The sequence below is a fragment of the Monodelphis domestica genome, chromosome 1 (assembly GCF_027887165.1).
Source record: "Monodelphis domestica isolate mMonDom1 chromosome 1, mMonDom1.pri, whole genome shotgun sequence".
In the NCBI taxonomy this organism is placed as follows: Eukaryota; Metazoa; Chordata; class Mammalia; order Didelphimorphia; family Didelphidae; genus Monodelphis; species Monodelphis domestica.
Window position 1 is genome coordinate 36418107 of NC_077227.1, and position 12294 is coordinate 36430400.

Consider the following 12294-nt stretch of genomic DNA (forward strand, 5'->3'; position numbering starts at 1 on the left):
TATATATATATATATATATATATATATATATATATATATATATATACCTATCTATCTCTCCTCCACCTCCCTTTCACTTCCTAATTTCAGAAGAAACTAAGGCTGAAGAGGTAACGCCACTAATAGCAGCATCTGACCTCATGCCACCATGGGGGGAATGGGGGTTCTTTGGGTGGGGGAGACACTTTGTCGACTGTCAGGGACCTTGGAAATGAGGCTTCTTAGCTGACACCCAGTGGCAGGTAAAGGGTGGGGAGATGAGAGGTTGGGGGCCTTCTGAGAATCCAGACCTATTCTTGGGAAACAAAGACTGAGAGCCCGGTGGGGTCGGGCGCTGCCCTGTAGAGCAGAGAATGTCAGGAAGAGCCAGGGGGCCCAGGCAGGAGGGGAAGGAAGAGGGGACCAGGAGCAAGCTGGGCTGGACAAGCCTCACAGGTTTCAGGAAGGAGAGGCAGGCCCCGACTCCACAAAGAATCTCCACCCATGGATCTCTCAGCCCTCGGCCAGACGTGAAGCACCCTGGTGGGAAGGAGAACCCTGGGCTCAAGACCTACCTCTGAAATGTGTGTGTGCATGCACATGTCTGACTATGGGCCTACTCCTCCCAGGGCAACCCTCTAAAACTCTAAATAATTCCCAGAGCAGTCACTGCTTTCTACCAATGGAGGGAGTTTCCACACCAAGACTTCCCCAGCCAGATGAAGCACACATCTGGATCCGAAAACATCCCCATGACTTTGGGGGCTGTAACAGAGTCTAGAGTTCAGGAAACTAAACCCTTTCCATGTGTTGCCTTATCCGGTTCTCCCAGCAAAGAAATGGGGGTGGATAGGTATCAGGAATATTACTGGGGAGAGTATTATAGTCTAAGGATTATATGCTCCATTTTGCAGAGGAGTAAAATGAGGTGCAAAGAGGGTAGCTCCTGTTCTAAAGCTCTTAATTCACCAGCTAATAATGTCAGTGGCAAGATTTTTCTCCAAGCTTCTCTGGATGGCAAGTCCAATACCTCCCAGCCACACAGAGAAAGAAAATAAGAAAGAAAGAGACAGAGAGAGACACAGAAATAGTCAGAGAAATATAGAGGGAAGAGGCAAAGAGAGAGAGGGACACAGAGTCAGAGACAGAGAGGGAGAGATAGACAGACAGAGAGTTCATAGTCTATTGGCTACAGAACTGGGCTCTGAGGCAGAAAGTCCTGAGTTCGAGAACTGCCTTTGTCACATCCTGGCTATGTGGCTCTGAGCAAGTCACTCAACCTCTCAGTGTGGTAAGCAGCTCTCTAAGACTTTAGATTGGAGAAAGAAGGTTCAGATCTGCACTGGAAGAGGGAGTTCCCTCCTCTGGGAGTTCCTATGCAAGTCAAACTCCAGTCAGCCCCTTTCACCTATTCCTGTGTGTGCCCATCTCCAGATACACAGATTTTACTTCTGCTTTTCCCTTGCAGGGCAGCACAAGGCTGCCAGTGCCCATCACCAACCCTCAGCCATCTTGGTATCTGAGGGGCAGGAGCACCCCAAAGTAGACACAGAACCAGGAATGACAAAAAGTGCTCTGCCCCAAAGCCAGAGCAGACAGAAGCTCAATCAGGGGAGCTAGACCAGGCAGAGATAGGAGCCCCTTTTTATCCCCTCCCTATTCCCACCATAGCCCCACTCTGCCCTGCCCCTAGTCTGGGGGAGAGGGGATGGGGTTCATTTAAAGAAGCAGCTTCAGAAAGGCCAGTACTCCCCAGGTCTAGGCCTTCCCCCTCCTGGGCTCCATCCATCCTAATAAAGGGCCCTAAAGGCATAGGGAGGAGCCCCTAAAATCACAGAAAGGTACAGAGGAGAACTTGATACCCTCCTCATGGAACCTCTGCTCCTCATCTCTTCCTCTAGGCTCTCTTTCTCCATTCTTTGCTCCCCTCTCCTCCTTGACACCATTTTCCCTTCAATATCTTCCACTCTTCCCATCTTCCCTTTCTCAGCTCCCCTCCTCATCCCTCTTTTCCAACCCTGGTTCTATCCTCCTTTCATCCCTCTGCCCCTTCTCCCCTCCCCTCTCCCTTCCTCAGCCTCTCCTTCCCTCCTCTCTTCCCTTCCTTTCCCCCCTTTCTCTCTTCTTTTCCTCCCCCTCCCCTCTCTGATTCTATTGCCGTCCCCATCTCCCTTCAATCCCCCAAGCCCAAGCTGGCTGCTCTCTCCTACTTTCCACATTTTAAATTCACACTAAGTCAAGAAATTCCCCTAGAGAACTTCTCATGTCACAGATGAGGAAAGAGCCACCCAAAGAGGGAAGTGACTTTCTCAAGGCCACACTGTTCATGTCAAAGCCGAGACTCTGGCCCAGATCTCCTGAATTCTAGGTCAGGGACGGTGGTCAGTTCTTTCTGCCTGTGTTCCCTCTGGGAGAAGGTCAGAATATTGCTGATTTCAGCTTCCCTGGGCCCCTTTGGGTCCCAGGACCTCCCTAAACAGGCAGAGTATTGGGTCCAATCCTGTTTCTGCCATGAATTTACTTGTGTGACCTTGGGTCAGTAACCTAAGCTCTCTAGCCTCAGCTTCCCCATCTGAAAAACCAAGGGGTTGGACCAGGGCCCTAAAAGCCCGATCTAGTTTTAAATCCAAGATTCTACCCAAGTGCCCTCCTTAACTCTTCCTTGGGGGAGCACAGGAGAGTCAGAGCTGGTCTCCAGAGCTCAGATGAGGAAACTGAGGTCCAGGGATTGTGAGCCATTTGCCCAGGGCCATACAGCTCTTTACTTAGGCAGAGGGAGATTGGTGTCCTTACTCTGAGATGAGGCAGTGTGGCCAAGCCAGGGGTTCAAGCCCCAGCTCCTCACACAGAGGAAGGGAGAGCTGTAAAACGAGGTCCTCAAGCCCAGGGCTGGGAAATGTGCTCTCCCCGCGGCCACAGGAGACCGGCTCTTGTCATTCCCAGCTGAGCTCCGCCTAAGGCGGCCAAGGAGCCAAGCTCGCTCTCGGACCAAAGCCTGAGCGTGGAGAGAGGCCGGCCAGCGGACAGAGGGATCCCAGAGTTGGGCTGGGCTGAAAAGGGCAGGGCTTCCAGGAGGAGCATCCTAGGGCCGCATAGCCACTGGGGCAACCTCGGAGCGGCGCCCTCCGGCAGGGAGATTTGTGGGGGGTTGGGGGGGAAGGGGGTTCCCAAGGCTCTGACCTCGAACTGACCGCCAGGACCAGAGGGAAGGGCACACACACACACACACACAACAACAACAACAACACACGGTCAGCTCTGCTCCGAGAGACCCCAACTGCTGGCAGGACAAGGGCGCAGGGTGTGGGATATCCCGGGATCGTCCCTGAAGGGGGGGGGGGGGCTCCATTTTTCCCTCTCAAGCCTTCACACACACCACCCAGAAGGTCATATGACTTAGAACTGGAAGGGACCTTAAAGATCGTCTACTCTCTAGCACCCTTGGCTGGAACTCGCAAGTGAAGTGACAAGTCTAAGGTCACACAACTTGGAAGTGGCAGCGGCAGGTTTCAAACCTGGTGGAAATTCAGGACTGTTTCCAGGGCGTCCCACAGACAGTGGAAGCTCTGGAGCTGCTCTGGGCACAGGGGGTGGTCTAGGCGAGCGGAAGCTAGAACGCCCAGGAGCGGACAAACAAGGGGGCACGTGAATGGGTGGCCCGGGGACTTACCCACCTGGTCGGAGCTCGGGGCCCCCAGGGAAGCCCAGCGCCAGCGGCAGCGCACACTGGAGGAACAGGAGGCGCAGCGGCCGCCGAGGCGCCGCGGGCCGGGGGCGCCGGGGGCTCCGGGGGCCGGCCATGGCCAAGGAGCGCTGTTGGAGACGCGGGGCCCGAGTGCAGCGAGGCACGGCTCCCCCCCGCCTCACTGGGTCCCAGAAGGTCGCTGGCAGGACGGCTTCCTCCTCAGCGGCCTCTTCTCCCCTCAAACTTTCCTCAGCTCTCTCCTAAGGCATTCCCCCCTCCCTCCCACCCCCCGACCCGTCGGTCCCCCGGCCGCCCACCCCAGGCCCCCAGCGTACTGGCCCTCAGTTTCCGAAAGCTAACAGCTTCTAACCTCCCCTCTCTCAAACAAAAGCTGCAGGGCCGGCCCCCTTTTGTGGATTGCAAAAGGAAAAAGAGAGAGAAAGAGAGGGAGAGAGAGAGAAGCCACGGAGCAGCACTGGCGCCCGGCACTGGGCTGCAGTGAGCGAGCCCCCTCGGCTGCGCCCCGCCCCCTCCGGGGCCGAATTCATTTGCATACAGCCGAGAGGGGTACCGCCCCTCCCTCTCCTCTCCTTTGTCCCCTCCCGGGACTCCTCCAGGAGTGACCCCCGCCCCCAGCCCGGGGACCGCCCTCGACCCTGCAGGCCAGGGCTGCGGCTGCTGGAACGCAGGGCATTGACCTCTTGCTGCGCCTGCCCTCTCCTCCGGGGCCAGATCGCGCGCCTGCCCCAGACCCGGGACCCTGGGCCCCAGCCAGAGCCTTGGTGCTGGATTCCCGGCCCCAAACTGTGCGAGGGCGCCTTCTGCTGGACACAACCAGAAGCGCACTCCTGGACTCCAGAGCCACTTTGGTCCTTCCAATAGCTTCCTAAAGGAATGGGATTTCAATCTTTCCTAGAACGTTCTTTTCCTGGAATCTCCGAATTGCCAGGAACTTCGGAGGTTAACAAATCCCGCCAGCAGAGACCCAAGAATCATCACTACAACCCCGAGGGTTTAGGGGGAAGATGATACATTTAGTTTTGAACCTGGGAAGTTCCAGATGGGATGGTAATGCAAGACTCAAATGTAGAGGTCCACCAGGCAGCTGGAGCCACAGATCAAGGCTCTGCAGAGTTGGGAGACCACAAGGCTAGACTTAACAGCTAGCGTTTATATAGTACAAACCACTTACCATATGTTAGCTCATCTGATCCTCACAACAACCCTTGTGAGGAATAATATTATCGTCCCTGTTTTACTGTTGAAGAAAACGGAGGTAGAGTGAAATGACTTGCCCAGGGTCACAAAGCTAGTAAGTGCCTGAGGTAGGATTCCCATTCAGGTCTTCCTGACTTGGGAGTCCTTTTCTGTATTCACTGCCTACTGCCAATAACGTGACTTTTGAGAGTCATCTGAGTATAGATATTCACTGAATTCATGGGATCACCAAGTGAGATAGTATAGAGATTCTTAACCTGGGGGAAAGTGAGGGATGCTTCAAGGGACCTATGAACTTAATGAGAAAAATCACAATGTTATCTTCACTAACTTTCAACTGGAGTCTTGCATTTCCTTCAATTATTTTTTTATAATAAAATTCATTTGGAAGGAGTCCATAGGCTTTACCAAATCACCAAAAGGTTCCCTAATACAAAAATGATCAAGAACTCTTGATAAAGAGGAAAGAGGACTCAAGGCAGAAAACTGGGGGATGCACACTTAACAAATAAATAAAAAATGATGGCGCAGTCAAAGAAAATAAGAAGGAACTGTCAAATGGGTAAGAGGAAAACCAAGAGAAAGCAAAACCAGGAGGAGTTTAGAGGGAGAGAAGATGAGCCATGAATGCTTAAAATTGTGAAAGTCAAGTAAGATGAGGACTGAGGAAATCTCTCCCATTTTTCCTCTTCTTTCCTTTCATTCTGCCCCTCCTCTGGTTCATCACTTGAATTTCACTACAGTCTAGTTCCTCTGTCCAACAAATTCTTCCTTGAACATGTCCCCACTCCTCAAAATCATTGATTGCCTATAGGACTCTATTTAGACTCCTTAGTCTGTTATTTAAAGCTATTCACAACCTAGCTCCAACATAATTCCCCTTCCAGTATCATTTCAGTTCTGCCCATTTTCTTCGGAGACTAAGTTCTGTCTTTGTGTTCCCAGCACTTAGCACAGAACCTGACAGAGTAGGCACATTGCTTAATAAATACTGGTTGAGCAACTGAACAGCCATCTCTTGGGCTTTGAGTTAGCAGCAGGGAGACCCCTTGAATGAAGGCACCACAGCTTTCTTGTATGACAGCGAGGGGTCCTCCTGACAGGTGGAGTAATGCTTCCCTTGCCTCAGCCAAGGTTCTGAGGGATGCGGAATTAGTCATAAAATCAAGAATTAGAGCTAAACTATTTAGCTCAGTTCCCTCCTTTTACAGAGGAGAAAACTGATGATCACAGAGAAAGTGACTTATGGGATAAGCTAGAAAGATCCATTGGTGCCCAACTTTGGAGGGTCTGGAATGTCAAGCAAAGTAGTTTGAACTTTTTTTTTGTTAAGTTATAAGAATTCATTGAAGGAATGTGTACTGGGGGACATGGGGGCAGGGAGTGGTGCAGCACAAGATCTGAGTTGTAAGGAAGATGAGTGTGTTAGGTAGTGAAAGATAGATTGAAAGAGGAGCTATTGAAATAGACCTGATGTGGGGCAACTAAATAACACAGTAGATAAGAGCACCAAGCCTGGAGTTGAGAGGACTTGGGTTCAAATTTTATCTAAGACAGTGTGGCCCTGGGCAAGCCACTTAACCCCAGGTGCCAAGCCTTTACTGCTCTTTTGTCTCAGAAGCATACTTAGTATCCATTATAAGACAGAAAGTAAGGGAACAGAAAGGAAGAGAAAGAGGGGAGAGAGAGACAGAGAGAGGATGAGGGAAGGATGGGGGGAGGGAGAGAGAGAGAAGAAAGAAAGAAAGAAGAAAGAAAGAAAGAAAGAAAGAAAGAAAGAAAGAAAGAAAGAAAGAAAGAAAGAAAGAAAGAAAGAAAGAAAGAAAGAAAGAAAGAAAGAAAGAAAGAAAGAAAGAAAGAAAGAAAGAAAGAAAGAAAGAAAGAAAGAGAAAGAAAGAAGGGAGGGAGGGAGGGAGGGAGGGAGAGAGAGAGAGAGAGAGAGAGAGAGAGAGAGAGAGAAAGAGAGAAAGAAAGAAAGAAAGAAAGAAAGAGAGAGAGAAAGAAAGAAAGAGAGAAAGAAAGAAAGAAAGAAAGAAAGAAAGAAGAGAGAGAGAGAAGAAAGAAAGAAAGAAAGAAAGAAAGAAAGAAAGAAAGAAAGAAAGAAAGAAAGAAAGAAAGAAAGAAAGAAAGAAAGAAAGAAAGAAAGAAAGAAAGAAAGAAAGAAAGAAAGAAAGAAAGAAAGAAAGAAAGAAAGAAAGAAAGAAAGAAAAGAAAGAAAAGAAAGAAAGAAAGGAGGGAGGGAGGGAGGGAGGGAGGGAGGAGGAGAGAGAGAAGAGAAAGAGTAGGAGAAGGGAGGCAGGGGAAGGAGAGAAGGAAGGAGAGGGGAAGTGAGGCAGGGGGAAAGGAAGGAACGAAGGAACAAGGAACGAAGGAATGAAGGAAAGATGAACAAAGGAACTCTGGCAGGTGGTAATGAGGACTCGTACCAATCTGTGAATAAAATATAAAAGCCTGAGGCCTTACATATCTGACAGTGGCTCTGAGGGCTGTCTCTGGAAAGAAAAAGGTACCAGGCAGAAAGAGAAGGAAACCACTGCTCACCATGGCTCTGTATCCTTCCATCCTATAGGCATCTCTCCCACCCCATTCCCACCACCTTGAGAAAGCAGAGGCACTCCTGAGCAGGCTGAGAGGGCTGCCCACTTCAGTTTCCCTTGGCTTTCAGTAAAAGAGTGAAGCATCCTTGCCAGCCCAACCCAGTAGTTTCATGAATGACAGACATCCCAGGGAGGAGCATCTCATTTCTTGGCAGTAGCTCTCTCGGTTTTAATTTTTGCTGCATGTGCATTTATTAAAACATGGGAAATTCATGCAAATACAGCTTGTGCCGGCAGAATGATCCCCTCCCTCCCCCCCCCCCCCCAGGGCATCGCTTAGGAGCCAGCCTTCTCAGCGGTACCTGGCAGGGCCACTGCTAGAGGGTTTGAAACTTGATAGAAACCAGATTTCCCTGGAGCCATGGGTTAGTATGCATTGGCAAACACTTTCTCTCTGCAAACAATAGGTCCAGCAGGATAGGGGCAGTGCTTCCTCTAGTGGGTGGGCAAGAGTGCTCCACAAGCCAACTCTGGTAGGCTAAGGAGGCTGCTGAGAAAGAGGCAAGGAGGCAGCTGGGTAGCTCAGTGGATTGAGAGCCAAGCCTAGAGATGGGAAGTCCTAGGTTCAAATCTGACCTCAGCCACATCCTAGCCGTGTGACCCTGGGCAAGTCACTTGACCCCCATTGCCTAGCCCTTACCACTCTTCTGCCTTGGAGCCAATACACAGTATTGACTCCAAGATGGAAGGTAAGGGTTTAAAAAAAAGGAAAAGAAAAAGAAAAAGAAAGAAAGAGGCAGATACAGGAATTTAGACTTATAGACCTTGAAGCCTTATTCCAGCTCTGGAACTCACATAATGGAAGAACCCTCTGCAACCTCCACACCTTCCACTTCTTCCTCTGATTGGACAGTTCTTCCCAGACCCCCCATTTAAGCAGTCAGTGTCTCATCTTCTCCAGGTTGTCCTTCACTGTGGCCCCTTGGCTGGTCCTCCTTTGTCTCCTACCATAACCTCCCCCAACTTTTCAACTTCCTTTTAGATGTGCTTTTCTCCCATTAGAATATAAGCTCCTCGAGGGTAAGGACTAGCTTTCTTTCTACTTGGTATTTCTATGCCCAGCACCCAACCCAGTATGTGGCACATAGTTAAATACTTAATAAACATTTGTTGCTTGATTGATAGAGTCCAAAAGGTAGAAAGAGCCTTAAAGAACATTGAGCCCATTCCTCATTTTACAGAGGGGGAAACTGAAGTCCAGTTTGTAAGAATAGTAGTAGTCTGGGCATCAGCAGAGGAGCATCCTGATCTAATGGACTAAGATAAACCCCACAGGGCTCAGCCTATGCCCTTGGACCTTTCCAGTGAGTCCCATAATGGGGGCCATTTGGGGGATTCATGGAGAGGTGTCACAGGGCATAGGTCCATGGGAAGTACCCCACCCAGCAGATCAGGACCCCTAATAAGATGCATATTCCCCTATTCTGCCTTCATCCTAGGCTTCAGCATGGCAGGGATGTAATCTTGCCTCTTCTCCAAGGGCTATGTTAGCAGGCTCGCCATCTTTCAATGGATCCTACCAGGCCAGAAAGACTTCAAGTAAAGGGACACAATCTGTTGTCTGAAGATCAGCTGGTTCAGAGGCTTCATCTCCAGGCTGGCTGCAGGGAGATGCGTTTCTGCCACAGTCACTCTAAGAGACCATCTGATTTTTTAAAAATAGATATACTTTAATTGATATCCTTTCTTTTGACATTACCTTGACTTCCAAGGATATCCTTCCCCTTCCTTCCCTTATTGTCACAAAGATTAAACAGAGAACAAAGAAAGCAATTCGATAAAACTAACATCTCAGTTGTACCAGGCAATATGCAATATTCATACCCATAGTCCATCAGCTCAGCAAGGAAGGCAGAAGTGTATGACTAGACCCAGAGCAGGAAAATGACCTAAATAAGCCATCTAGGCCCAACCCTCATTTTTCAGATGATGAAACTGATCCTGCCTCCCCCCAAACAGGCCAAGTGGCTTACCTAAGGTCACATAGAAGGTAAGTTTTCAAGTCAGAATTAGAGGGCGAAGTCAAGTGATTTCATAAAGCTACAAAGCCAGGTAGCTAAGAGGCCAGAGCCTGGAGTCAGAAAGGCTTGAGATCAAATCCAGACTTAGATACTATTTGTGTGACATTGGACAAGTCACTTAACCTCTGTTTTCCCTCAGTTTCCTCATCTATAAAATGAGGATAATAATAGCCCTACCTCCCAATGTTGTTGCAACAGGTCAAATGAGAGAATCTTTTGGGGCAGCTGGTGGTTCAGTGTATAGAGGAAGTCCTAGTGTTCAAATCTGGCCTCAGACACTTCCAGCTGTGTGACCCTGGACAAGCCACTTAACCCTTTAGAACCAATACACAGTATTGATTCTAAGACAGAAGGTGAGGGTTTAAAAAGAGAGAATCTTTTTAAGTACTTTGCACAGTGCCCTGGCACGTAGTAAGCTCTATATAAATGGGAGCTATCATCATCATCCATCATCTGCTCAATTCTTGGGGCTAAGCTTGATCATGTTGGTGACCCTTCAGGCCTATTATTGTTCTATTCTTTCTGTTTCCCTTGTAGTATGTATTGTTTTGTTAGATTGCTTGTTTTTCTATGTCTTCTAGCTCATCTCAGAGCGTTTGTGGTCTGCCTTGGGGGAGAAAATGCACAGTCTAATGAGATTATGACTCCTTGAAGCCCTCTATGTGCAGACCTGTTCAAAGACTTTAATAACAACCTCACATACAAATCTAAAAACTGAATCAACAATAGGAGAATGACTAAGTAAATTGCTGTGCATGCATGTGTTTGGTTTACTACAGGACCATTAAGACTAGTCATTTGGAGGAATACAAAGACATCTGGAAAGTCCTTCATGAAATGATGGAGAGTGAAAAAATCAGAGCCAGAAAAGAGCACAAGCTAACCACAACCAGGCAGTGGAGGAAAGTGTGTGGGAGTGAATGGATAAACAAAGAATCCTAATGAATAAGAAACTGGAGTGATTGAAAAGTTATAATAATACAATGTGTCAAAATTAATATAAATGTAGTCACCTAAGTAAATATAGTTATTTATGCTGCTGTTCAATACTGTTGCTTTTTTTTGGCCTTTAAAAAACACTCCAATAGGATATGATCACAGATTAAGAGCTGAAAGGATCTCAGAGGTAATCCTGTCCAATCCACTTTTTTCTAGAGGAGGAAACTGAGATTCAGAGACTTAAAGTGATTTGCCAAAGCTCATCCAAATAGTAAGTAACTAAGACCCAAGTCATCTGTCTCCAGATTTTACTTCAGCCAGGTGACTTGTCCATGTTAACACAGCTAGTCAATAGGAAAGGTGGGATTGGAACCTGTGGTCCTTCAGATCTCTTTCCCTGTACCACATTGTCATTGTTTTTTAGTTGTTTCAGAGGTGTCTGATTCTTCGTGAGCCCATTTGGGATCCTCTTGGCAGATATCCTGAAATGGTTTGCTATTTCCTTCTCCAGTTCATTTTACAGAAGAGGAAACTGAGACAAAAAGGCAGCATCTGATCTCAGATCTTCTTAAATCCTTAGACCTATATTCTCTCAACTCTGTCTTCCCTACTCAGTCGATGATGGGGCTGAATCAGATAAACTCTAGGGTCCTTTCCCACTTGGAGCACTCCTTGATTTGATGATTCATCTACTAGGGCACTGGAGAGATGTCCTCCTAGTTTATTAAAGGATACAAGGACAACTCTTTCTTCACTACAAAAATTACAGAAATACAAAAATCATAAACACACCTTGACAAATACTTAAAAACACAAAACAGTAAGTTATAATGAAGAATGCTCAGGGACTCATGAGCAGATACCAAAACAAAGATGGTACTCAAAGGCCCCCGAGAAACTAGACTTCTTCATCTGTAACAGCCACAAGCTATGATGGGCTGGATGCTATAGACCTTGTCTAAAATGTGATGATTTCGTACAAACAAAACCAATGTAACCAAAATCAGAAGGAAAGCAACAAATTGGGAAACAATCCTCATAAAACCTCAGACAAAGGTTTAATTACTCAAATTTACAAAGAGCTAAATCAATTGTACAAAAAATCAAGCCATTCTCCAATGATAAATGGCAAGGGACATGGATAGGCCAGTTTTCAGATAAAGAAATCAAAACTATTAATAAGCACATGAAAAAGTGTTCTACATCTCTTATAATCAGAGAGATGCAAATCAAACAACCCTGAGGTATCACTTCACACCTAGCAGATTGGCTAACATAACAGCAAAGGAAAGTAATGAATGCTGGAGGGGGGTGTGACAAAATAGGGACATTAATTCATTGCTGGTGGAGTGCTAGGAGAGATGTCCTCCTAGTTTATTAAAGATACAAGACAACTCTTTTCTTCACTACAAAAATTACAGAAATACAAAAATCATAAACACACCTTGACAAATACTTAAAACACAAAACAGTAAGTTATAATGAAGAATGCTCAGGGACTCATGAGCAGATACCAAAAACAAAGATGGTACTCAAAGGCCCCCGAGAAACTAGACTTCTTCATCTGTAACAGCCACAAGCTATGATGGGCTGGATGCTATAGACCTTGTCTAAAAATGTGATGATTTCGTACAAACAAAACCAATGTAACCAAAATCAGAAGGAAAGCAACAAATTGGGAAACAATCCTCATAAAAACCTCAGACAAAGGTTTAATTACTCAAATTTACAAAGAGCTAAATCAATTGTACAAAAAATCAAGCCATTCTCCAATTGATAAATGGGCAAGGGACATGGATAGGCAGTTTTCAGATAAAGAAATCAAAACTATTAATAAGCACATGAAAAAGTGTTC

The 12294-nt window shown here is 47.1% G+C and overlaps 1 protein-coding gene across 1 annotated transcript in view; it reads right to left on the minus strand.

The window, feature by feature from the left end:
- The window catches only part of LOC100026396 (A disintegrin and metalloproteinase with thrombospondin motifs 7), a 128352-nt gene extending 124152 nt beyond the window's left edge, over nt 1-4200 (minus strand). The window contains exon 1 of the mRNA XM_056797242.1: nt 3654-4200. Within this exon, the coding sequence (XP_056653220.1) occupies nt 3654-3780 (127 nt within the window). The 5' untranslated portion in view covers nt 3781-4200. The remainder of the gene's footprint in view (nt 1-3653) is intronic.
- Nucleotides 4201-12294: the final 8094 nt, after the last annotated feature.